Source organism: Scleropages formosus, chromosome 17 (assembly GCF_900964775.1).
Source record: "Scleropages formosus chromosome 17, fSclFor1.1, whole genome shotgun sequence".
In the NCBI taxonomy this organism is placed as follows: domain Eukaryota; kingdom Metazoa; phylum Chordata; class Actinopteri; order Osteoglossiformes; family Osteoglossidae; genus Scleropages; species Scleropages formosus.
The window spans coordinates 15,019,745-15,041,960 of NC_041822.1; the positions used below are offsets into that span (position 1 = coordinate 15,019,745).

General features: G+C 42.6%; 1 protein-coding gene across 1 annotated transcript in view; it reads left to right on the forward strand.

The window, feature by feature from the left end:
• Positions 1–22,216, forward strand: part of oxct1a (3-oxoacid CoA transferase 1a) — a 54,458-nt gene that overhangs the window by 26,552 nt on the left and 5,690 nt on the right. Inside the window, exons 8-15 of the mRNA XM_018758879.2 lie at positions 1,102–1,209; positions 2,298–2,412; positions 2,806–2,900; positions 4,599–4,647; positions 4,963–5,035; positions 7,433–7,508; positions 19,286–19,375; positions 20,587–20,667. Coding sequence (XP_018614395.1) covers positions 1,102–1,209; positions 2,298–2,412; positions 2,806–2,900; positions 4,599–4,647; positions 4,963–5,035; positions 7,433–7,508; positions 19,286–19,375; positions 20,587–20,667 — 687 coding nt within the window. The remainder of the gene's footprint in view (positions 1–1,101; positions 1,210–2,297; positions 2,413–2,805; positions 2,901–4,598; positions 4,648–4,962; positions 5,036–7,432; positions 7,509–19,285; positions 19,376–20,586; positions 20,668–22,216) is intronic.

Sequence of the window (22,216 nt, forward strand, 5' to 3'; positions counted from 1 at the left end):
GCAGTCTGACGTGGACTCAGCTGTAATTTAATTGCACCCTGAATTAAAGCCCCCACAGAGAGCCTTTTGCTAACGCTGTAACCAGTGTGAGAAATCAGAACACTGTATTGCCAGCGTATCCACCTGATGACCTCAGTCATGGTCTCGCTTGTACTGTTTATGGCTGTGTCACCGATCTGCCTTATTTTAGTCAGTTTATATCCTTTGAACAAATAAGAGGCATTAAATCGCCTTGGCTCGGCCTTTGAGTGGCCCAGCTTGGCCCACATACAGTAAATCTGTCTGGCTGCCTTTCTCTGGCTGTGAGGTGATTTGGTCTCATGCTCGGGTCTTTGAGATCCACACCTCCCCAGGGAGAGCTTCCTGCCTCTTCTTCATGCTTCCCATTAGTCATCAAGCTCCCAGAAAGCTCTGTGTCTTTGGGATAAATCCCTCATTCTAGGATGGGCATACTCTAGTGTTTTTTTTATTTCACAGTTAGGTCTTCATTTATTTCATTTAAGGTTACTTCAGTGGTAAAGAGAGGGAGAAGTATGTCTAAAAGCTTATTTGCATTTGCTATGTCCACTTATGCATTTTGTTCAGATTACTTTAAGATGCTGAGTTCTTATCTCAACACCTGTACTTAATTGGCTTCTCATGCAGTTCATTTATTTATTTACCAGATGCTTTTCTCCAAAGCAGCTTGCAGTGTTAGTCTGCTTAGAATTATGTTTGCATATGTACAGCTGGGTTAATTTTACTCTAACAGTTAAGGGTGTATATTTTGCGCAACGCTACTACAGTAGGAGGTGGGATTCAAGCCTAGGACCTTTTGAGTCTAAAGGCTCTTACCACTCAACCACCTGCTTCCTTCTGTCCTCTTGGTTGGTTATTTGTTAGTTATCACATTTATCTAGATACATTTATAATATCAGGTCCTTTTGTACCTTTGAGGATATTATGGCAACAGAAAGGGGGGCTAGAACCGACAGCCTTCGGATTCCAAGTGATGGTTTTAAATGTAACTAGACAGTGGCAACTTTTTCTTGCAATAATAAATAAATTCAGTCTGGGTTTGCTTTTACCTACTACTTCTCACTTCTGGTATTCTGCCTTCAGGTGGAGGAGATCGTGGATGTGGGGACTTTTGCTGAGGAGGACATTCACATCCCAAGCATCTATGTCCATAGGGTTGTTCAAGGCAAGCAATATGAGAAAAGGATAGAGGTAAGTCTGCAGTAGGGCTGTCATCACAGATAAATACACATTACATCTTTGTCTTTTATCACATCGCCTACAGGCAGACACACATCATATGGGCGGATGCACATAAAGAAAATAAGTTTATATAGAAGTGCAATTTCTGTAATTCATGCGACAAAAAGATTTTTGTTTCATTCTTTATATGTGTGTAAAAGTAAATTCCACAGTGTGGTTTGACTGCAGTACATTCTGATTTCTAAATTGGGTGTTTCTTCTAATGGGATGCCATTAAGCATTAATTGTGTATGATGAGAAAACATTCATCCATTTTCTCTCAGCAGTGTTAAGAGGAACTTTACACTGTAGGAGCACTTCTAAAGTCACATCACATACAAATTAAAATTGAATTTACATTACAAACAATGAGTTATTGCCAGTAATATATGGTTATGCTCCTCACTGAGGCTCCAGTACACAACTGCGGTCTTGCAGTACCTAAAATATTTTATTGGAGATCAGATGTTTTACACGAAAACACGTCCCCCTTCCCTCATCCATGCAAATGGTAGCCCAGTGAGTGACATCTCATCACCTGACCCCAGCTGTTGGACTCAAAGCGCCTCTTTCTCAGAACAAAGACAGCCACAAGCTCTCATTCCAGGGCTTCTTTGTCATTATGGGAATTGCACTTGATGAGCTTTACCCTCTGGAAGATGTGCAGGGAGCAGCTCTGATGGAAAGACACTTGTTTGATAATCAGTGTTCGTGTGGCTACGGTCCTTACTTCCCTGCCTGTCAAGGAGTTATGTTTCCAGCGTGGGTTGACTCCGCTCTCAATTGTGGCGGACTGCTGCTGTGTGGTTTAGCCAGGATTCAAGTGGCAAAGGCTATAAGCTGCAGAACAGTCTTTCTGTCCTATATTTCTGGCTCACGTTCAAATTTGCCTTGTGTGGTTGTCTAGGCATCAATAGGTTGCGCAGGTTGCCTTTTTTTCTTACATGTATTGCTGAGTATGTCCTTATTGCACATTTTAAAAATGTTTACCATTGTACCTTGAAAGATTAACTGGAAAAACATGATCATCCTCATTGCCCACTTCTCTAACTACACAGAAACGGACTGTGAAAAAAGCACAGGCAGAGAAGCCCAAACCGAAGAAGGAGTCGGACATGGTTCGAGAGAGAATCATTCGACGAGCAGCTCTAGAGTTTGAGGATGGGATGTACGGTATCCTTAACAAAACAAAATATCAGCCTCTACCTCTGGCCCCCACCCTTATGATCCAGATATCCCTCCCCCATTGAGTTAGTTACATAGTGATGGACTGTTTTGAGAAGGGGTATCACTAAAGCTCAACTTCCATGACTATTCTGTTAGTCTACTGATATTACTCATTTCGTTAAGAAATCAGAAATAAATATCTTATTATACTCTCATTTGTGCTTAAAAAAATACTACCATTCCAGAGCTTCCATTTGAAATATCATCCTATTTATTTCACATTTATCAAGGAGGTCATATTTTCACACTATATATAGTCATTAGGACTAGTCATGTAAACTGCATTTTATTGCTTTGACTATGTGACTTTCTGTGCGTTCCTTGACAAGTTTTTGTCAGCAAACCTGGGCATTGGGATTCCTATGCTGGCTAGCAACTTTATCAAGCCTGACATCACAGTGCACCTGCAGAGTGAGAATGGTATCCTGGGCCTGGTGAGTTTTGCTTTGGACAAAATTCCATAAAACACCTTCCTGTTGGAGCTATGTTATAAATAAACAGCTTTTCTTCTCTTTGCTAGTTGAGCTCAGTAGTGCAGTTTAATTATGTTGCTGAGAACAACCCATAAAAAATGAAGAGGAGACTGCAGAGACCATTTTTAGTGGCTTTACACATAAAGGGCACTATCAGCAGGGACTTGCTGGACTGCATTTTCTTGAAGGCATTCAGAAAATAGAACATTCCAGAAAAATATGGGGGAATAGGATGAGTGGTTATTCTATGGCAGTAGAACAATTTTAAGCAGGCAGATCCAGCTGGCAGCTATCAGTATTTTATTTGAATTAAATGTCAATCATCAAACCATAGAGGACTCTGTCTTGAGTCAATTAAAGCTAAAGAGAAATTTTAAATCAATTGTCTTTTTCATCTGACTGCTTTTGTTAGAATGCTACGTGTCAAGAGAATGTTTGTTTCAAGCAAAAAAAAAAAAAAAAATACAGCATGCTTTTGTTTTGCTTGACTAGTTGAGTGCGCATTCTCTCAAATTTTCGACTCTGTTTTCAGACATCTGTGTTTTCAGCGTACTTCAGATACTTTCACGTCATTTGTTGAGTCATTTCTGGAGAATCATTGCGCTCTATTTTTCTATGGATATGGTGTATAACACAACTGTATTTCATCAAAGAACCTTTAAGTGAGCACATGTCAAGGAAATGATGCCCTAAAACAATACAAACGCTTATTCATGACAGTGCAGCAGTCAAGCGTGTGTTAGTGTTGAATGAGTGCTGTCAAAACTACATTTAAGGCTTTTTTTTCTTTTTTTCTTTTTTTCTACTGAAGGAGGTGTCAGTCTTGATTGCATGGGGTGGAGGAGGGAGAAATTTGTGTCATTCTAATAAGGAACAGTTCATGGTCTTGTTCCCTATTGTCTTCAAAGACTGTGTGAAGGGCACAAATGACTCCTCTCCCTGGGTTTTCAATAAAGAAGCTAGAGTGATGAGGTAGGGAAGATGTAGAAGAGGCTGTCCTGCTTCCAGTCTGATCAAGATAAATGAAAGGGAAGAGATGTAATGGGATTTTATACAATCTGGTCTTAATAATGCTTTTCTGGATATAAATAGCAGACCTCCTGCAGAGGTACGGCCTGCTGGAGAAGGGAAAAGAGTGTAACTGTAACAGGCTTTGAAAGAGTATGTGTGCAGAAGCTTTACTCTTTTCTGTGAAAGCAGAAGAGCCCCTGCAGTGTGGTAGATGAGTGGGTGATCTAGGTGGAGATGGGGTGGCTTTACATTCGGAACTGACCTAATGGAACATGGAATGATGTTTATTGTTCTCAGTAATGGTTTGTTGGAACCTAGTTCAGAAGAGAGCTTTGTCTTCAGGCCGTTATGAAATTTATTTTAAAAAGTGGGGCAACCTTCATCTTAACTTGTTTATTGTGGGATTCATTTAAATGCATAAATTAAACACATTTTATATTTTATGTTCATCTTCCATAGTAGAGGATGTTTTAACATTGTTTTTCTTTACACCAATGTCTAATTTGATGCAAAGGCTTATGCCCTATATGAGTATCAATGACAGGCAATCAGTTTCCTATGTAAAAGATCTACTAAGGCAAAAAATGGAGATTTGGCAGTCTGTGGGCCGTTTGATGGATTTTGTGCTTAGCCCTGTGTTTCCTGTAGGGGCCTTACCCAACGGAGGACCAGGTGGATGCAGACCTCATCAATGCCGGTAATTTAAACTCTCACTTGTCACAATTCCCACATACCCTTTTCACTGGGCTTTTTTGCTGGATTGGCCAACTGATGAAAGAAATTGTTCAGCCATTTGCGGATGTCATCTAATCACTCTGAATCCAAAACTGTAAAGCTGTCAAACTACTGAGCTGAGTTGGAAGTAGCAGTGCTGTGCTTTTTCTATCCTGCAGGAGGTGCTGGGAGATCAGCCACCCACTTTCCTTCTTTCTCAGTCCCTTCCTATTGAAGATGTCTTCTACCACGATGTGCCCTTTAACCCCTCTTGTTTTTACCTTTTTTGTTTTTGCAGGTAAAGAGACGGTCACCGTGCTTCCAGGCGCTTCCTACTTCTCTAGTGATGAGTCCTTTGCCATGATCAGAGGGTAAGGATGAAAGACGGGAACATTGCAGTTTGCATTTGCTTTCATACTGTCAGATCAGCATGCTTATTTGATTACATGACCAGCAAAGTGGCCCTTCTGAGAAGGCAATTTATAAACCAATATTCATCTGAGCCCAGACACACTTATGCAGTATTTTTCCTACATGGTGGTTCTCACTCCAGCTTCATTCCTAGAATTGGCCACCCTGCATCAAAACTCAGGTTACACTGGAGTAATGCTCGGGAATGCCCTGATAATTACAGAAAGTTAACCTTAAAAGGGCTACACATTCTGATCACTCAAATATGAAAATTGTATATTGTTTGCACATACTTACTACATCACACTTTCACTTGCAGCATCTGAACTAATCTTCTGTACTTTAGATTAATGCAAGCATGCTTATGCACCTGTGTTGTGGTCTGGTAGGAGAGTGTTCTCACGATGCTTCCATGTAAACCTCAGGAGGAACTTTTGATGTCCTTGTTTTGCTGTTAAAGCTATATTGCAGCTTAACTCGGAGCAGTTCTTCAGTTTGACCAACGTGAGGTGTTATGCTAATTTGGTGGGAAGGGGTGGTGGTTGGGGACCAGTGATATACATTTTACATTTATTCATTTAGCAGATGCTTTTCTCCAAAGTGAAATACATCTCATAGAAAATACATGTGCATTACATTAGCAGGAAGAGAAACTTAGATGCAGATCCATGATACTTCAGTGCAGTTTCTTTCCACCAGGTATACCTACCCACCATATAGATGATACCCGTACTGCTTTTAAGTGTAGTTATTTTCAGGTGCTGGACGTGAACATGATGTCTTACTCGCTACAACACAGTACGAATGTGAGGTAGTGGCGCAGAAGTGTCCTGGGCCATGCAAGTGCCTAGGGCTCTAAGTGTTAGCATTTTGTTGTGGTCAGAGCAGGTGTGCATTTTAATGGGAAACCTGTCTGGTGCTCAGCGGGGCACAGCCAGAGAGGCAATTGGCCTGATTGTGTCTCATCAGATATGAGCAGTACAGTCCAGCAAAATGTCAGAGGTTAACGGTGTTTTTGGAAAGTCATCTTAGTGACACTGTTTTGTAAAATTTTTTTCAAAATTTTTGATGCAGAATGGATCTGTACATGACTTCCTTTTCTATAGGATTATTTTTCATGGTTGCTGAGGGTTGCAGTTCGGTTGCTGGGGTCTGAAGAAAAGGGTGTAATCCTACTTCTCTAAGGAGACTAGAAAGATTGGATCTCTCTGGGTGTTCAGTACCACTCTTGGTTTTTTAGCCCGGCCTTCGGGCAATTTGTAAATCATGTAGTTTCTTATTCACTAAATGACTTCTGAGATTTCCTGCAGTTGATGCAAATGTGTCCCATTATGATAGATATTAAAGGTAATTGGAGAGGAGTGGAATATTTTATGGAAGTAGTTTTTCTTTTTTTCTAAGCACAGCATTGTATAGCTTTACACTGGCTATGACTCTCAACCGAGGTTCTGATAAGCTCATTCAGGAAAGAAGCCCAAACTGAATGATTGCCATCAAACCTTACAGAGTAGTACATTTCTTTTGTCAGAAACAAAAAATGTATAATATGAATCATGGTGGGCCCTTTATAGTTTTTAGACTATTTGGTGTGTTAATTTGATCCTGCTACAAGCAGAAGGCTGGCTTGTCAAATCATGTACCAAAATCAAGAAAGTTTGAAGGTTATTCCCCCCCCAAAAAAAAACATAACGTGAAGTGTGTATGTCCTGTTAATAGATGAGCCAAAGGTGGGAGCACAAGTAAAATACACTGGAGACATGTTAGGTTTTATGTCCTACCTTGGGTTTTGAACCCAAATGCAAGGATGACACATGAACCACAGTTCCTCTCTCTTTAATTGGAGTCCTGTTCCTCACTGACAAGGGTGTTGAGAACAGCTGTCCTCGAACTGGTCTGCTGCTGTCAAGCCAGCCTGCATGTCTGTCATTTCCTCCGACATGAGATCCTCCTCCGCTTTCTGCCTAATGAGCCTGGTTGGCTGATTTTCCGTCAGAAGGTGACCTCCTCAGCTCATTCCACAGGCCGATTGTGTTCTGTAGCACTTAGCTCACCACCTTTGTAAAGTTCACTCTAGGAAATGTCAGTTGCAAGGGCTAAATCTGCCCAGATCAACTTAAACATATATAGCAGTTTTTGGGTCTCTGTCAAACATGGGGTAAAGTCACATGTGAATGTACTGCTTGCAAATGATTCTTCAGTTTGGTGAAGAAATTATAAATTAAATGTTAGTGGCTGATTTTTATTGTTTAGATCCTCATTGAATGCAGACTTATTTGCCATCATGGATGCTGTTAATTGACAGGGTTGGCTCTTTTTCTTTTCCCCCCCCCCCCTCCTCTCCTCTCCTCTCCCCCCAGGGGTCACATTAACCTGACCATGTTGGGAGCCATGCAGGTGTCTCGGTATGGAGATCTGGCCAACTGGATGATCCCGGTGAGCTTCAACTTATCATTTCTTCTCGCTTCATTAATGGCTTCCTTTGACACACGTGGGGATGGGGTTGAGGAGATGGAAATTTGAAGTGGATTAGCCAAGGTGATGACTGGTACTTTTAAGTGCTTAGATGCTGACAGTGAAGGGAGAAGGTGCTCCAACTGATTACGTCCCCTGCATACAGTGTAGCCACTCATTCCCATTTCCAATTTTAGTTGCTTATGACTATAATCTGACCCTAAATGACAAATCTAGACATTTTTTTTCCTATTCTGTGCCATAAATGCTGTCAAACTGAATGTTTTTTATGTCTTATGATAAAGCTGTGTACAAAAGCAAAAAATAATAGGTTAGGTACCTGAAAAGACTGTGTGTGTGTGAGTGTGTGAGAAAGACATAGAAAGATGGGGAGTGAATCAGAAGTATTATTCGTCAAACTGAGGCATAGAAGATTGCACACTAGGGTACTGCAATAATAGTTTTCTGTGGATCATCATCCCTGTGAAGAAATGTAATTCCAAAGCGATGAACTTGCTCATTAAGTCAAGCAAATACTTGATGCTGCAACAGGAGGTAATGCCAACTTTCGCATTAAGTTTGTGTTACTGGGACCGAAAAATCCCCCCCCAAGTTCTGAGAAGGTGTTTAAATTTACTTAGAATTGGAAGTTACCCATTTGGGAACACTGGCTACAGTTGTGCTGACAGCACTACTCATGCGAGTACTCGTATCCAGTTTCTATTGAGATATCATGGTTAAGCAAAATATAGTGGCTAGTTTAAAGATAGATGGCCAGTTTTAAGGGAGAGTGTCCAACCCTTTAAATTCACCTCTGAAGCAGCAGAAATAATAATGGTAAATTTGGCAAATGTGCAAGAACAATGGACTAATAGGACAAGGTAAGAATTGGGGTTAGAGAACTTTGGATTGCAAATGAATCAGGTTATGAACAGACTTGCACTGCCTATGGTCTTGATAGATTAAAGGGCCAGTGTACTCAGAAATAAGCATGCGGTTGAAACATAGAACATTAAATATATTGACAAATTTGTCTAATCTGGGTGCTTTGCTGTTAGGCTAAGTGACTGAAGGAAAATGATACAGAGAACTGGAAAGCAAGGCTTTGTTTTAGAGCCCATGCATCCTGCTGAGAACCCTGTGTATGAGCTGCCATTTGTATAAGCCTGGGGGGTGAAAAACTGTCAAAACGGTGAATATGCATTAGCATTTTGATATTCAGAATATCTCCATCGGAAAATACTGAGCTCAAAAAGCACAGTAGAAAGAGATGAAAGATGACAGCTTCTCAGCTTCAAAGCTCCCCCCCCCCCTTTAAATTTCATTTCATTAAAAGCTGTTCGGATGCATGACTGCACAAAACATTGTTTGCTGATTGTGGAAAGACTATTAGATGAGGAAGAAGTGGAGAAAGTGTAACGGGTATTCATAGTTTGTATACACTAGTTGTAAATTGTTTTAAGATGCAAAATTTCATGGTGTCACAGTGGTTCTGCTCACCCCAAGGCTGCAGATGCTTTCATTGACCTTTTACAGGAAATACCCTCTAGTTTTTCCTGCACAACTGTGAATAAACTCCTGAAACGGTCTTTGCCATAATCCTCTTAGCATTTAAGCCTGCTCTTCCTTTAAATGATTTCTCGTATTGAGTTTATTGAAAAGGTAGGAACCGGAAGACTTGTAAAATGCTTGTCAGTCATGTATATAGGCGGTTATGTCTTCAGCCATTTCTTTCAAAAGATAGTGTGTTGAGGAAGTTCTCTAACGTGAATATATGCGTGCGTGCTTTCCAAAGAATGAGAGATGAACACAGGTAAGGAAAGCTTCACCCTCCAGCCACCACATCACCTTTGAAGTTGGCACTTAATATTGGGGATTGAAATGCACTGTTGGTCCAATATAACGCTACTTGATACAACATGGGATTGCATATAACATGGTGAGATCTTGGAGCTCAATTATTTTATTTTTTTTGATCAATTCCTTTCCACGTGTTTCAAATCTGAGTGATTCCCAAACACATTTCTGAAAGGCGAAAGGTAAAGTTATGCAATACAGCAACACAGACCTATATTAAAAAATAAAAAATATTGACATTTGTGAGAAACTTTTTGAACGATGCCTGGTAAGATCTATGTTTTTGTCGCTCTTGTTGTAAAGCCTTTTTTTTTTCTGCGAACTTTTGGTGTAACTTTGCTCTCTTGCTCCAAAGCAGTAGGACTTGAAATTGCTCAGATGTTGGGATACTAATTTGCTAAGACAATCAAGTCAAGAATGTTGCAAAACACTTGTTTTTCCTTGATCTTTTGCTTTAGCTTTGCTATCTTGCCACAAACAATACTGCTTTGACTCATTGAGCAATGCTTTGCAGATTGATGTTGACCTTGTGGAAATAACTAGTCTGTTTTTGTTGTAAGTTTCTGTAATTAAGTAATTTGTGAGGAAGTGCATTTAATGTCCATCCATCCATCTTCCTCCGCTTTTATCCGGGGCCGGGTCGCGGGGGCAGCAGTCCGAGCAGAGTACTCCAGACTTCCCTCTCCCCGCACACCTCCTCCAGTTCCTCTGGGGGAACCCCAAGGCGTTCCCAGGCCAGCCGGGAGACATAGTCTCTCCAACGTGTCCTGGGTCTGCCCCGAGGCCTCCTCCCAGTGGGACAAGCCCGGAGCACCTCCCCAGGGAGGCGTCCAGGAGGCATCCGGAACAGATGCCCGAGCCGCCTCAACTGGCTCCTCTCGATGCGGAGGAGCAGCGGCTCTACTCCGAGCTCCTCCCGGGTGACTGAGCTCCTCACCCTATCCCTAAGGGTGCGCCCAGCCACTCTGCGGAGGAAACTCATTTCTGCCGCTTGTATCCGCGATCTCATTCTTTCGGTCATGATCCAGAGTTCATGACCATAGGTGAGGGTAGGAACGTAGATCGACCGGTAAATTGAGAGCTTCGCCTTACGACTCAGCTCCCTCTTCACCACAACAGACCGGTACAATGACCGCATTACTGCAGACGCCGCACCGATCCGCCTGTCAACCTGCCGCTCCATTTTTCCCTCACTCGTGAACAAGACCCCAAGATACTTAAACTCCTCCACTTGAGGGAGCAACTCCCCCCTAACCCGGAGGGAGCAATCCACCTTTTTCCGACTGAGAACCATGGCCTCGGATTTGGAGGTGCTGATTCTCATCCCCGCCGCTTCGCACTCGGCTGCAAACCTCCCCAGTACACGCTGCAAGTCTTGACTTGATGAAGCCAACAGGACCACATCGTCCGCAAAAAGCAGAGACGAGATCTCGCGGCCACCAAAACGGACACCCTCCGTTCCCTGACTGCGCCTAGAAATTCTGTCCATAAAGATAATGAACAGAATCGGTGACAAAGGGCAGCCCTGGTGGATTCCAACATGCACCGGGAACAGGTCTGACTTACTGCCGGCAATGCGAACCAAGCTCCTGCTCCGGTCATACAGGGAACGAACAGCCCGTAGCAACGAGCCCCGAACCCCATAATCCCGAAGTACCCCCCACAGGATGCCACGAGGGACACGGTCGAATGCCTTCTCCAGGTCCACAAAACACATATGGACTGGTTGGGCAAACTCCCACGAACCCTCCAGCACCCTAGTGAGGGTATAGAGCTGGTCCAGTGTTCCACGGCCAGGGCGAAAACCGCATTGCTCCTCCTGAATCCGAGGTTCGACTATCGGTCGGATTCTCCTTTCCAGTACCCTGGCATAGACTTTCCCAGGGAGGCTAAGGAGTGTGATCCCCCTGTAGTTGGAACACAATCTCCGGTCCCCCTTCTTAAAAAGAGGGACCACCGCCCCGGTCTGCCAGTCCAGAGGCACCGTTCCCGAACTCCACGCGATGCTGCAGAGGCGTGTCAGCCAAGACAGCCCCACAACATCCAGAGACTTGAGAAACTCGGGGCGGATCTCATCCACCCCCGGAGCCTTGCCACCGAGGAGTTTTTTGACTACCTCAGCAACTTCAGCCAGGGTAATGGACGAGTCCCCCTCCGAGTCCCCAGCCTCAGCTTCCTCTACGGAAGGCGTGTCGGAGGGATTGAGGAGATCCTCAAAGTACTCCTTCCACCGCCCGAGAACATCCTCAGCTGAGGTCAGCAGCGCACCACTTCCACTGTAAACAGTGTTCGTGGAACACCGCTTCCCCCCTCTGAGTCGCCGGACGGTTTGCCAGAATCTCTTTGAGGCCGACCGAAAGTCTTCCTCCATGGCCTCACCGAACTCCTCCCAAGCCCGAGTTTTTGCCACAGCGACTGCCAGAGCCGCGCTCCGTTTGGCCCGTCGGTACCTGTCAGCTGCTTCAGGAGTCCCATGAGCCAGCCAGGCCCGATAGAACTCCTTCTTCAGCTTGACGGCATCCCTTACTTCCGGTGTCCACCACCGTGTTCGGGGATTGCCGCCGCGACAGGCACCGGAGACCTTATGGCCGCAGCTCCGAACAGCCGCACCGACAATGGAGGAGCGGAACATAGTCCATTCAGACTCAATGTCCCCCACCTCCCTCGGGACCTGGTTGAAGCTCTGTCGGAGGTGGGAGTTGAAGACCTCTCTGACAGGGGCCTCCGCCAAACGTTCCCAACAGACCCTCACTATGCGTTTGGGCCTGCCAGGTCTGTCCAGCTTTTTCCCCCGCCATCGAATCCAACTCACCACCAGGTGGTGATCAGTTGACAGCTCAGCCCCTCTCTTCACCCGAGTGTCCAAGACATATGGCCGAAGGTCAGAAGAAATGACTACAAAGTCGATCATCGACCTCCGACCTAGGGTGTCCTGGTGCCAAGTGCACTGGTGGACACCCTTATGCATGAACATGGTCTTCGTTATGGATAAACCGCGACTAGCACAGAAATCCAATAACAACTCACCGCTCGGGTTCAGATCAGGGAGGCCGTTCCTCCCAATCACGCCCCTCCAGGTATCACTGTCGCTGCCCACGTGGGCGTTAAAGTCCCCCAGTAGAACGACAGAGTCCCCAGTGGGAGCGCTTTCCAGCACGCCCCCCAGGGACTCTAAAAAGGCCGGGTACTCTACACTGCCGCTAGGCGCATAAGCACAAACGACAGTGAGAGACTGTTCCCTGACCCAAAGGCGTAGGGAGATGACCCTCTCATTCACCGGGGTAGACTCCAACACATGGCGGCTGAACTGCATTTAATGTTACAGAACTTATTACATGTGGACACTGGTTCATTACCTTGTGGTTCATCAGCAAAAAACAAGAATTGTTAAATTGCACTTTATTCCATGTTATTAGTAATGAAGTATGTACGTTACTTTTACTTATGTTAATCTTCTCGACAGCAAACTGGAGTTACTTTCTTCAACCATCGTCAAAACTGGAAATTTGTTACAACGCGGACTTGCTTATAACGCCAGTGAAAGTTTGGACCCCACCGTCTGTGTTTATATCAGGTCTACAGTGTTTATTTTTTAGAACTTCATTATCCGAGCTTGAAATTTTAAGTGCTTTCGTGGACTGCTCTGGTGAACACTGGTTTTTAAGTAAAGACACCTTTTCCTTTGCCTATAGGCACTCACATTCTACCAGGAATAATTTCCACAGGTTTGGAAAACAATCTAGATCTTATTTCAGAACATTTGAGTCTAAGTGGGAGCCCAGTGATTATGTATCACCAACTATAAACAGTTCCTGAATTTTTTTTTTTTTTTTTTTTATTTTTATTTTTAAAAATCCCCCCCCCCCCCCAAGCTCAACTTGCCACCTGCAAATGTTTTTTTTATTACATTGGCTTATCTTGATTTAGCAGCAGATGGCAGATTGTTTCTGAGGTTCAGCTTGTGCATGTTGTGGTTGGTTAATTTTTAAATTGATTTTATTGCTATGACAAACTTGTCATCCAGTTCAGTGACTTAAGTGCCGGTATAAGGTTTGTGCTAAAAGTAAAACCAAAGATTAGTTGCCCTTACTGAAGGAGCTTGGGAATGGTCATCTTTGGTGTACTTTTCAGCCTGTTGCTTGCTAGGAAACATTCGCTGCTTGTTTTTTGAATTACTCCTTCGTCATGCAGTGAGAGTTTCGTTTTAAATAACAGTGGACAAAGGGCAGGGGGCAAGGGACACGACGCACGCTAGGTGGGAGGTGGGTTCTTCGCCTGTCTAAGGCATTCACTCCTGTGCAATTTGCTGGTGGCAAGTGGGGTCTGTGGAACTTGTGAGGGAAACATTTGATCTGTTGCCATGGAAACGCTCTGGGGTTGAGGCTCTGTAGTCTGAAGTTGCCCTTTCTCCACAACTCGGGTCCATTTTATTTATTTATTTAAATAAATCAGAGACATATAACTGATTTTGTGTCTCAGCAGCATCTCAAATGGGCAGGAAAGAGGGAGAGGGGGATAGGACATCTTTTCTAATACTACCCCCTCAGGTTATAATTTGGAGGCGACTGAACAGATCTGATGATGTCAATTGCTAACATGTGTATTGCGCATGTAACCCCCCTCCTTCCCCAAGGCTTTTTACCTGCAGTGGACTGGATATTTTAGAGTATCTGATCAGAGAGAGTACAGATTGCATGTTATCTCTTCAGCAGTGTTGTTTTTTTTTTTTTTTTAATTTAAACTCCTTGATTACAGTTGTCTTGGTTGAGCTCCTTCTTGCCCAAGCATATTGCAGCCTTAATGCCTGTGATGTCTTTGATATGCAGTGGCCACTTTCCAGGAGCTTGTTCTGTCTGTACAGTATGTGAGACAAAGATGAGGGCAATATATGGACTGTTGGTGACCGCTGCTGACAGACATGCAGTAGTAGTGGGTGGATATCAATGTAGGCAATATTCTAGGAATAAATACCTTTATTTTGGAAATTTATTGTTGAAATATCAATATACATATAATACATCAATGAAATTGTGTAACTCATTCATTATACCTTAACTAAAGGGTGCTCAACCTTTTTTGGCTAAGGGCCACAGTCATTATTGCAAAGTGTTCTGAGTTTTGAGGACCCCATAAGTAAAAATTTGAAATATTTTTATTGTATAATGCAAAAGTGTGAAATGCATTACCTTCTTTAATGAGACATAGTATCAAGTCATTTGAGATGTAGATGGATATAGGATATATGTTTCTTGCCCATAATTACATAATTCTTGAACACCAGCAAAAAAAAAATTGTTGCGCTTTCCCTTAAAGTTGACTGCTGAAAATCAACACACCTCAATAATAATTCTGCCACTGACTGGCATTACTTGTCGGGTGTATCCTGTTTAACCTTGTGCCCTATGCTTTTAGAAAAGATGCACACAACCCTGACTTGGACAGTTGGTGAAGGATATGGAGTGAGTAACAACAAAATAATTACACACACACACACACACACACACACTTTCTGAACTGCTTATCCCATTTGAGGTTGCGGGGAGCTAAAGCCTAACCTGGCAACACAGGGCACAAGGCTGGAGGGGGAGGGGGAGGGGGGACACGCAGGGCAGAACGCCAGCCTGTCGCAAGGTACCCCAAGCGGGACTCGAACCCCAGACCCACCGGAGAGCAGGACCCGGTCCAACCCACTGCACCACCGTGCCCCCCCTACAAAAAAATTAGTAATAATGAAATGGTAACATTAAAGCCTTTCAATTTTGCATGTTCTCAACTTTAGTGGCCAAGTCAACACAGCGAGCCATAGTCTGTTGTAATTAGCTTATTTTAGCAAACAGATTTTTTCATCAGGACATATATATTAGCAGATTTCTCAAAACATTCTTTAACAAAGTGATTGTTTGAAAAAGATGGGTATTTCTTGGCAAACATTTTTCAGATTTTTGACTGCTTTGACCAGTAGTTTCTGTTTGGAAGGCCATATTCCTCTCTCTTTCTTCAGTGAGTTTACTTTTTAGTTCAGACAGCTTTACGAAATCAGTCTTGTTTTCTTCCTTCAAAACTGAAATTCCTTTGTTGCATTTCAAACAGATGTGCTTTTATTCAACTTCATTTAAAATGTATTGATTTCAAAGCCATGTTAAAGATTCAAATTCAAGTAAATACAAATATTAAGGTAATTAACTTGTTATAAAAGAGTAAGTGAAAACATCAGAGTATTCACAAGTAAAGTGCAACAGAACTACAATGTTACCACTGAGGATGACTGAGCTGCAGCTGAACACGGTGTTCAGACTCCAGCTGAGCCTCCAAATGGGTGCAGCAGTTTCACCATCAGTTGCCTGCTGTTCTCTTTCACCCTTATCGGGCACACTGTGTTTAACTATAATTGTATTATCATGAATTGTGGATTTACAGTATTTGTAGTTGGTGTATTATGTATTAATTTTGCAAATGTTCAAGTGAGCCACGTTGCATGAGATGGTTGGCCACAGGTTAGACACTCCTACTTTATCCAGTCAAAATTGGCAGCAGAATGGAGGCTGTGATCAAGAAACCAAAGAAACATCTAGGTAACAGAATGCTGACATGGCCTTGAAGGATTTGCATAGTCTGAATTTTGAGTCTCTTAACTCTTTTGGCATGTTGGGAACACTGCAAGTTAATGTGTCACAATAAAATCCCTAATTTTCTAAGTCAGTGTTTAAACTGTTTTGTTTTACATTATTACTACAGTAATTGCATGCAGCAGCTTTCTAAGATTAACTGGCTAGTTAGTGCAGTAGAGTATGTTCAACACCTAATTAGTAAAGATCTTGGTTATCACTTAGTTGCGTTACTGGTGTTTTGATGCTGATAGTTTACAAGCTGTTAATGTTTTATACTTAGTTAAGGCTCCCATCACCATGAGCTGCTCTTGAGAGTGTGTGCGCCAGTGTTAAGATGATGCCTTTTTGAGCACTGTCACGAGAGCTCATCTTTATTTCCTTTTCTCCTCATCCATTACAGAAGGAGGCAAAAGGCCTTGCATCATTGGTCAGAATGTTCTAGTTTACATGCATGTATCTGAATTGCATTTCTTCCCCCCTCAAAAAACACAACAGTACTGGGTCACAGCAACATAGGACACCGAGAAATTGCAGATGTGTCCTCAATCAGAAAAGAAGGGTACAGAGCAGGTATGGACTAGGCATGCTCCAAACTTCAAGAATGTCCCCTTGGCTTTAAAGATTTTGTGGTATTTTAATATTCCTGTTGTGGTCATCCTCAGTCCCCTTCTGATGGTCTAGCTCTTCTCAGTAACCATATTTCTATCCTTGACTAATGCAACTAGCCATCTGTGAAGTTTCAAGCTGGCAGAGGATGACAAGCAGTAGAGCTGGAGAAATTAAACCAAAAACCAAAAAAACACAAACCTGTAACAAGAATGTCTTGGGTTTTAACCCTGCAACTTTTCAGTCACTTTCCTGGACTGCTTCCCTAACACTTCTTGGGCAGGACACCATGACTGTATCTTTTCTTCAAGCATTTTCAAAGGCCATTTCCAGCAGTGCCTTTTGTTAGGCATTTCAGCCGCTGATGATCAGTACTCCTGTCTCTTAGCAACAGTGGATCCTGAGCACAAGTCCAAAAAATGTACGCAAGACAGGTCCCTCTCTCTCGCTCAGAAACAACAAATAAGATTAGACAAAAACACCCAAAGGGAGTGAAAATCTAATTAGGGCAGGTGATGCTAGCCAAGGCTAGGGACCCTTAAGGGAGAGGGTAAAGAGTTGAGCTCTCTGTGGTTATTATGTTTGCAAGCCCTGAGTTTGAGCGTACAGATGCTTGAACAATCTGTTATGCGCACACACTCTGAAGGACCTCTTGTCACAGAATTAACAGAACCTTTTGCTCAAGTGCCTCTGTGTCCAAATTTAAACTTCAAATTGACCGCAGCTATACCCTCTACGCATTAATACCGATTAAAGTGCTGACCATTGCATGACATTGTCACTCCCCATGTGCCCAGTTCCAAAGAGCTTTACTGCTTTGGATTGCAATGTTCTGGTTTTGTGGTTTTGCCCTCTGGTGATCACTTTTTTGTATTTCATAGAACATGGAATAATTAGGGTTCACAGCAAAAAGAGAATTATTTATCATCTTTGTGTATCATAACCACAAATCCAATTTTACTCTCCTTGGGTCACTGCATGTCGTCCCCTGATGAAATGTGCTCAGGGCATGTAAGGAGGAACAATTATAAATGTCACAAAGTGCAGAACAGATTTCTTCTGTCAGTTCTTGTGACAGAAACTCTGCGAAGGGGCAAGTTGAACTTTAATGTGCTTAGTTTTTTTTTCTTTTTTCCCTGGGGCTTTTTTTTTTTTTGCAGATTGCAGTTTTGAAGTGTAATTTAAGGCCAGAGCAAGACTATTGGTAATGAAAGCATAAAAGTGGTAGGTTTTCTGCATGAGCATTATATGTTTTAAGCAGTTCAGTGTGTTTCAAGTAGATGTTGAAACTGCACCACCCCTGTTCTTCAAGCCTAAACTAAAAATCTTCTTGTTTGCAAGCTTTGTTTTCTCTTCCTTGGTGTACTGACGTGCATCAGTATTGAATCGCCAGAGTCTTGGCAGAGTGCTAGACTGGGTACGGTCCACCATGAGCATGATTCCAGTCCACCATAAAGGTCAAGTAAAGTGCTTATTGATTTGAACATACGCATGTAGAGAATCCCATACATTCCACAGGGAAGGAAAATGGGAATCTACAAATTTTGTCTTTGTATAAGTTGTAAAGAAATTATTTGATCCTTTACAGCTCTATCATCATGTCTTATTTCATGATTGGCTGTCATGTTGCTTCACTCTTTGATATGATGGAGCTGTCAGGATGCCACCAAGCCCCTGTGCAGTCATTCTTGTCACGCACAGTCGGCTGGACTCTGCTGCTAACCGTGCGACCTCTGTTGCTCATGCTAAACCTTTTGTTATGTGAATAAACCACTGTTCTGGATTGATAAAGGAACATAACACCAAGAGTGATGTCACACTCATCAAGTATACCTTTCTTTAGCCTGTGCTGTGGCATTTGTGTGTTTGGTGTTAATATCTGTGAGTCCAGTATGGTTAGGTATTTGAGGTGCATGCTTCCCTGTTCTTATAAAGCTGCTGAACAGTAGCAGTGCTACAACTGAGTTTACCATAAGGACTCATTATGGTTTCCACATCAGCTCTTCCACTCTTTGAAAATCCATAAAGAATTGCGTCTAGATTTACCATACAGAGCTTAAACATCTCCTCCTTGTACAAGACCTGATCACTTGCTACACCCCAACCAGATTGGTACTTTCCTCTACCTCTGCCCGTTTGGTGGTCCTATGGCACATGAAGGATCCAAAATGAAAAGCACAAAGGGTTTTGGTTCTGGCTCTTATGTGATAGAACAACCTTCCCGTTTTGCTCGGAACTGCTTAATCTCTCTCTAAATTCAAGAAGGGTCTCAAAACTCACCTTTCACGCTCACTTCTCTGCTGATATCTTAAGTGCATCATAAATGTGTAAATGTTTAATTTTTTTTATTAGAAATTTTTGAATGATGGGTAAACCTTTATGCAGCTCCTCATGTAATGTATATGGTGCATTATGACAAACTGGCTGTACTCTTCAATCATGTGTCTGTATCCAAATCTCTCCTCCTCTTGATGTAATGCACTTATTGTGTTTTTCTCTGAGATGTATATCGCTTTGGAGAAAGCGTCTGCTAAATGAATAAGTAAATATAAGTTGATTAGGATATTGATCACATTCAGTATACTTTATTAGAGGCCCTTTTAATAGGGTTCCTTCTCACTGTTTCTTTATTGACCTTGTCTCCTTTGTCCCCTTACTGATCTTCCTCCTCTTTGCCTGTTCCCTCAGGGAAAGATGGTCAAAGGCATGGGTGGAGCCATGGACCTTGTGGCTAGTGCTGGGACTAAAGTCGTTGTCACCATGGAACACTCTGCCAAGGTTTTTTTTTTTTTTTTTTTTTTAATTACACATTGGGTATAAGCAACATAATGCTTATTTCAGGTTTTCTTGCAGAGAAGGAACAGTAATGCAACATAGAGAAGTTGTGCCAGGAATAATAAACCCCATATTAACAAGTACCTCAAAACAAAAATGTTAAAAGTGGAAAAATTTAGTCACCTGTCAAAATGTATCTGGAGGCTGGTGCTTAATCCATGGATAATTCTCCAGTGAGTCTCTACTGGAGATGTTTAATTACATTAGGTCTGAGAGCTCTTCCTCTCCTCTGCAGCAGGGAATGTGAGCCTTTCAATAGCTGAGCTCATTAAGGAACGATAATTGGGTACACCATGTATAATTGGAAGGGTCTTGCAGGGCTGTCAAAAGAGGCACCCGGGTAAGGGCAGGGAAATGGCCATTCTTTGGGAAGGGAAGAAACTCCCCCTGCTGGCAACCACACCCCCCCCCCCCCCCCCCCCCCCCCACCACCACCATCTCCATTCACCTCTCCCACCAGGCCATCTGCCCAAGTGGTATAGTCATTCAGACTAAACAAACATCTCTCTTGTTCTCCCAGGATGTGCAGCAAGAGAAGATGAAGTAGTGTATTGCTTTCTGTTACATTTCACAGAGCTGAGACAGTGTAGTAGCAACATCTACACATCTAGCTAACCTTTAGCTGTACAGTGAGCCAAATTCCAGATGATTTTTAAAAAAAAAAAAAAAAAAAAAAATCACCGCATGTTGACTGTGTAATCCCCTTTGTCGCCCTATTGTACTCGGTGAAATGGATGAAAATTGCCGGATTGAAGCACAGGGCATCTGATTAGGCCAAGCCTCATGCAGAGTTTATATGCTAACCTTTTTTGTCCCTTATGGTTCCTAACTTTCTCATTTCAAACTTCATGTTTCTCTCTGATCTGCACTAGACAGCTGTACTGCATTTTACTGCTGTGCAAATTTAGGCAATTTGAAAAAAAGAAAAAAAGAAAAAAAAGACTGCTGTTCTTCATTAACCCTCCTATAGCCCTTTCTTTTCTTTATATCAAACAAGATTGCCTAAAATATCAATTCAGCTGTTAGACAAAGCCTATTTTTTTCCCCCAATAATCTGACCTGTGTATGTTATATTTCAAAGACAGACTAAAGAGTGTATGGTTCTCCTGTGCTCTGTGTGGTTCTTAATGCGATCCCTTATCCTGTGGTTTCAGGGAGGTGGACACAAGATCTTGGAGAAGTGCAGTCTTCCGCTGACTGGGAAGCAGTGTGTAGACCGCATCATTACAGAGAAGGTGAGTGTTGCTTCTTGTCCCCTATTTTCTGACTAGAATATTCCAGCAGGCCAGTTGCAGCCTGGACATTTGCTCCTCCTACATGTGTTTGCTGTGCTGTTTGTGACTCCATGGTGTGTAAAATACTGTGGGTCAACAGTTTGATGGCCAAAAAAGAGGAGCTTGAACTTTATCCTCCAGGCACATGAACCATGAATAGAATGGTGGTAACAGCTGGGATGGATACAGGGGCAAAATAAAAATGAACCAAAAAAAAGCAGGCTTTTGACCAAAAGGATCCTATGACCTACTCTTCTTTTAATCAGAAGACATTTTGTTTTGGAACTTCAGCCAGAAGTCATATTCCAACTTGCTGCTCTTTCATCAGCTGTCTAGTTTCTTTGCAACTACTTTGTGCCGCTACTCAAAAATTGATCATTTTAATACTGCTTAAGGCCAGGGGAGAACTAAATGGGGGAAGATGTGATTTGTCCCATCATGGTTCAATAGGCTCTCCCAAGAAAATGTGAATCAAGGGCTTCCTGTGGACTTTTTTCTCATTATAACTTCTGTTCATATTATGCCTTTTTTTATTTTTTATAAAGGAAAAAAACAGATTAGTTCGATAGAATGTGAATCCATTGACAGAATGTAAGTGAACAAGCGAAAAGTGCTTCAGTGGACTTGGGTGAAATGTCTGTGTGGGCTCAAGTCTGGCTGTCATCACTGGAAGACACACATGGTGTTCCCTGTGGAAAGCTGGAGATGGTATCCCAGCAATTGTACGCAACACCAAAATGTACCATCACAATTTACACTCAGACTAAAATAAGATACGGTGGGTTATTTTAAAGACGTGGCAGGAAAAGCTATAAATAGAAATCACTTTCAAAAAGAACAACCTTGTGTGCTCATTTATTAAAGAGAATTTTGCTTTGCCTGATGAAAAATATTGCTCTTTTTTCCCCCCCTGCCGCGTGTTATAGAGTCACAGTGTGTGATAGTCCATAGAGCTGCCTCCAGCTCAGTCTATCTGCCAGCTCGCCACGGTGGTGCCACGTCCTTACTGCCGGTTGCCATAGAGATCTACCAAGCCTGGACCAGCTGCTGACGGCTTGTTCGGCCAGGCTGTACCTGTTCCTCACGCAGACAGTGCGACATGCTTTCTGCTGGAATTATTCTGTGAAGTATAGAATAGTGTCAGCTTGTAAGGCTGTTAACCACTAATTCTGTGGACTTCTGTTCATACAATACCTAGGGCATGGCTGCATTCATACGAAGAGTGCTGTATTTGTGTGTCTTCGTCTCATAATGCTTAATACTTATGTTTCAGGATGAAGTTTCAAGCATTTTGTGTGCAGAAATTTAATTCTGAAGGATCAAAAACCAAAACTGGAGGTTATGTGTTCAAGTAAGATTGTCAGTTTGTTCTACAACACAGGCAGATGTAATAGTCTGGCACATTAGCTGCAGCTTTCAGGACAACGCCCTAAAATCAATAAACAAGGCCATTCATATACAAGGACTGCAAAAGGAAACGTTCATCTGAAAGATGGGTCGAGTGGGGAAA